This window comes from Gouania willdenowi, chromosome 16, assembly GCF_900634775.1.
Source record: "Gouania willdenowi chromosome 16, fGouWil2.1, whole genome shotgun sequence".
NCBI lineage: Eukaryota > Metazoa > Chordata > Actinopteri > Blenniiformes > Gobiesocidae > Gouania > Gouania willdenowi.
The window spans coordinates 1,063,592-1,068,591 of NC_041059.1; the positions used below are offsets into that span (position 1 = coordinate 1,063,592).

At 35.3% G+C, this 5,000-nt stretch overlaps 1 protein-coding gene across 1 annotated transcript in view; it reads right to left on the bottom strand.

Moving 5' to 3' along the window:
• Nucleotides 1–5,000, bottom strand: part of pear1 (platelet endothelial aggregation receptor 1) — a 49,937-nt gene that overhangs the window by 7,362 nt on the left and 37,575 nt on the right. The window contains exons 6-9 of the mRNA XM_028470420.1: nucleotides 3,812–4,058; nucleotides 1,677–1,779; nucleotides 1,385–1,521; nucleotides 414–626 (exon numbers count right to left, since the gene is read on the bottom strand). Coding sequence (XP_028326221.1) covers nucleotides 414–626; nucleotides 1,385–1,521; nucleotides 1,677–1,779; nucleotides 3,812–4,058 — 700 coding nt within the window. The remainder of the gene's footprint in view (nucleotides 1–413; nucleotides 627–1,384; nucleotides 1,522–1,676; nucleotides 1,780–3,811; nucleotides 4,059–5,000) is intronic.

Below are 5,000 nucleotides of genomic sequence, written 5' to 3' on the forward strand. Positions count from 1 at the left end.
AAATAAATGAAAATACAACAAAAATAGATAAATTGGCAAACAATCAAAACACAAACAATATACATTTAAAAGCACAAAATTCCAACAACAAAAAACAAATCAACAACAAGCAAAGAAAATATAACAAAGTAACAACAAAATGACTCCAAAAAGAACACACACAATAATTACAAAAATACACAGAATGACAGAAAAAAGTTACAAAACAGTAAAAATACACAAACCCTGTGCGACAGAAAAACACAGAATTTTTGACAAAAACTGAGAAAAATAAATAATACAACATAAAAAAACACCCAAACATGACACCCACAATGTAAAATACCCCAGAAATTACACTACAAAAAATGTACAAAATCACAACAGAAATACACAAAATGACACCCCCACCCCCACAGGCCACGCCCCCTCACCTGAGCGTGTGCTTGTCCTGGCAGAGACAGGTGCGTTCACAGTGCATACCGTACTTCCCGTGTGAACACATCCTGTCTTTACAGCTGGTTCCACTGAAGCCGGGTTCACACAGACACGCCCCGTCGATGTTGTAGCATCGCGCTGCGTTAGCGCAGTCGCACACGCCCTCGCAGTCCTGACCGTAGGTTCCCGCCCCACATTCCTCGTTACACCTGGGCACATGGTCCGCACCTTTACTGCTTTACATTAACTGTAAAACTAGAAGTCAGTTTGTAATTAGACACCTGCCTCGTCTCATTGGCTGGAAGCATAAATCATACATTTGGTTTGGATGTTATTTGTGTATTTTGTGTGTTTTCCTGTTTTTCGTATTTTTTTTTTGAAGTTGTAAGTATTTTTTGAGTAATTTTGTTTATTGTTTTTGTATTTTTTGAGTAATTTTAACTCACTTTTGTTTTTTTGTCTATTTATGTTTATTTGTTGTTAGTTTATATTATTTTTGTTGATATTTTGTGTGTTTTTGAAATCAATAGGTTTGTTTTTGTTGGTGTTTGTGTGTTTCCAAAGTAATTTTGTGTGTTTTTTGAGTAATTTTGTGTGTTTTCCTGTTGTTTTTTGTATCTTGATTTCTGTTGTTGTGTTGTGTATTTTTCTAAAGTTTTTTGAGTGATTTTGTTTATTTTTAAAGTTATTTGCGTGTTTTTAGTTTTTTTTTGGCGTTTTCTATATTATTCTAATCTCATGTTTATTTTTGGTATTTTGAAATCATTCTGTGCGTTTTGTTGAGGTTTGCTTCTAATGTGATTTTGTTTTTGATCTATTTGGTTTGATGAGAGGTTTAAATGTCTTTTCTTTCGTTGAAGCTGAATGAGGCGAATGTGTGACAACGTGAGTCGCCCTTAGTTCCAGATGTTGGATGTTTTGGGTCATATTTCACTTCATTCACAGCTGTCAGACTTTCAGTACAAACCTGTTCCCAGTGAAACCCTTGGCACAGCGGCACTGGCCCGTCTCAGGGTCACACTTTCCTCTGTTGTGGCAGACGCAGTCCTCAGAGCAGTTTGGTCCAAACCTTCCCTCAGCACAGCGCTCAGTGCAGACCCCTCCCTGCAGAAACATCATTAGCATTAGCACGACCCCAGAGAGGAAAAGTAACTGTAACTGGACGCCAACCATTCCTGACTCTGAAAGAGAACTGAGCTCCAGCTTTATCATAACTACAGCCTCATGATCCATCAACGTTAGCATTAGCATTAACTCACCGTCCATCCAGGCGGGCAGGCACAGATCCCTATGCCTTTGCAGATTCCTCCATTCTGACACGGACATCGAGCCTGACACTTCCTCGTGCACGTTTTCTCACAGCTAAAGGTTTAGAGGGAGGAGGAGGAATTAGTTTAGTTTTATTAAATACACGCCACGTGTGCAGAAACATTCCCCAGCACTGGAGTCACTGTTGTAAAAGAAAAGTGTTTTCACTCAAACATCAGCGAGAGCCACACGTAGAAGATCCTGTTTTAACTAATATAGCCTAAAATCTATTAAATATCCTTATTAGTAAATCTATGTCTAACAAAACACATTATTATTAATAACTATATTAGTTTAAATCACTTTTAAAAATAGGACTACTTTACAGTTTTAGAGCCTGTGTTCCTCCATCTTGAAACATGTGATTGATGATGTCACACGGCCCCACTGTCTGTAAACATCCATTGTTGTCTATTGGAGTGAAACATTCAGCCTGATTTTTACATCATTTAGTAGATTTTTGTTAGACATAGATTTTCTATTTCAAAGGTTTTAGGTCACATTTGTAAAAACAGTGGAGGATCCCTTTAAGACCAGAATGTAACGACCCTTTGTGGTGACCAATCACGTGACAGATAACATCCTGCTTTAAATGCCGTAATTTTAGTCACATGAGATGAAAATATGGTGGAGTTTATTCCATTAATCACTGTACCAGACCTCCTTCTGAAGAACGTGTGGAGCTTCCACTCTGGCAGATGTTTTATTTGTGCTAATGCTAAATCATGGCTAACTCAGAGACAGGGAGTAACACATGACTCACTCTTTACACCCTCGGGAACTCATTTACGTCTCTAAATGAGGTTATGAGGATGTATGAGATGTGCATCACTAACATCCAGAGACACATTCTGAGCTGTGACAACGCAGTAATTACAGCAACAATAAAGGACAATGAATGTGTTTATCTGATGTTTACAGCAACAACTGTGTGAGAATGAAGCTCAACCCTGTGTTTGATTTAAGACGTTTAGTCACAGTCGGAATGACTTTCATCTGTCCTTCAATCTTCTTCTTTAGCTGCTAATCCTGATAATCTCATTACTATGGGGCGCAGATTGTATAGTTGCTTATGCTAAAATAAACAACAAACCACGTTGAAAAAACTTCTGTAAATTTTTCTATGTTACTTTTGACCAAATTTTAAGCAATATTTGGAAATTGGTGATATTTACTTTTCTCGAATTTAATGTCATTGTTTAATATTAAATCTAAATGTTAAATCTAAATATCAAATCTAAATCTAAACATTCAACCTAATATTAAATCTAAATCTAAATACAAAATCTAAATCTAAATACAAAATCTAACTCTAAATGTTAAATATTAAATCTAAATGTTGAATCCAAATCTAAATGTTAAACCTAAATCTAAATGTTAAATCTAAATGTTAAATCCGAATCTAAATATTAAATGTTAAATGTTAAATCAAAATTTCAAATCGAAATTTCAAATCAAAATTTCAAATCGAAATTTCAAATCGAAATTTCAAATCGAAATTTCAAATCTAAATCTAAATTTTCAATCCAAATCTAAATTTTAAATCTAAACCTAATTTTTTGAATCAAATATTAATTTTAAATCAAAATCTAAATGTTGAATTCAAATCTAAATTTTAAATCAAAATCTAAATGTTGAATTCAAATCTAAATTTTAAATCCAAATCTAAATGTTAAATGTTAAATTTTGAATGTTTTTGATTGGTTTGTTCCGTAATAAAAACTAGTACAGCCTCAGATTTTCTATTTACAATGTTCGAAAAATTCACTTTCAGGATATACCCAGTTCCATTGTACCAAAATTAGAGAGATGCTAATCATGCCAAAAATTATATTTGGGATTAATTAAGGTACATTTTGTTAATGTACTTTTCTATGCTTCATGAGCGCAGAACAAAACAATGCATTAAAATCACACAAACTCCATCGCACTGTGTATCTGTGTATCTCATCTAAACACGCTTATTGGGAAAGATATGTAGAAAATGTCCAAAATTCTCCCAGAACATGAGATATTAATGCTGTTTAGTTAAAAGTTAAAACAACAACCATGAATGGGGCTCACATTCTATGTGTGTTAAACTCACAAAGTTCCCGTGAAGCCATTACGACACAAACACTCTCCCGTGGCTCCGTCACATGACCCTCCGGTGCCACACCTACACCTCTGCAGACACCCTCGCCCAAAGGTTCCCGCCGGGCACGAGTCCTCACAGTGACGCCCGATGAACCCTGGAGGGCACTGACACGCCCCCTTCACGGGGTCACAGAGGGCGCCGTTCTCACACTTACACTGTTGGTCACATCTGGGTCCCCAGTGTTTGTCATCACAGGCTGAAAGAGAAAACATCTGCTTTCAGAATACTCTATAGACATATACAGAGTATAGATACGAGTACGTATAGATAGAGAAAATAGGCAGTTTGGCTCATATACAGTTTATATAATGGAACAGCCTTAAACTATGGGTTAAAACATACTGTACTTCCAAGACAGGAAGTTCTTTGTCTCTATTGGTGACTTTCATTCAAATAAAGTGATTGTTAAGTATGGAGTTCCTCAAGGTTCCCTTCAGACCAAAAATGGTGGAAAAGGTTGAGAAATGGGATTTTAAATAAATTTAAATAAAATTTGCAAATTAGAGTGGACAGAAAAAGGGTTCAAAGTGTCAATAATGGAAGAATTAGTTTAAAATGGCAAAAAAATGGGCATGACAAATGGTGAATGTGCCTAACATGGCAAAAAAAATGCATAAAATATAATGAAAAGAGGTTAAAAGGGACAATAATGGTCAATATATGACATTAGGTGTAAAAGTGGTAGAAATGGTTTATAAGTGATGAACATGTCTGGAAAGTGGAAAAATGTGTAGAAAAGTCATTAAAATGTGATGTAGAAGTGTCAGAAATGGGAGAAATGTAGCAAAAATATGGCAAGAAAATGTGATGAAAATAGGTTGAACTAGGCAAGACCTGTAATTAAAAGACAAATACGTATTTGTAAATTGCCAAATTGAATTGTTCATGTGAAAGACATGTTATGTGTATTTTGTTGTTGAGTAATGTCCCTTTATGTTGTTCTTTTTCTAATTAAATTGAAAGTAATAATGAGGGAAAAACAGAAGACTGACCTTGTCCTGAACAATGACCTTGAGCATATGTCAAGGTCATAGCTAAGGTTAAGGTTAATATGCACTAAGATATGGAACATTATTTACACTTTACGCAAACTTGACCTTGACTTTGACATTTTGGCTCCAAAAAAGGTCAACTGTAC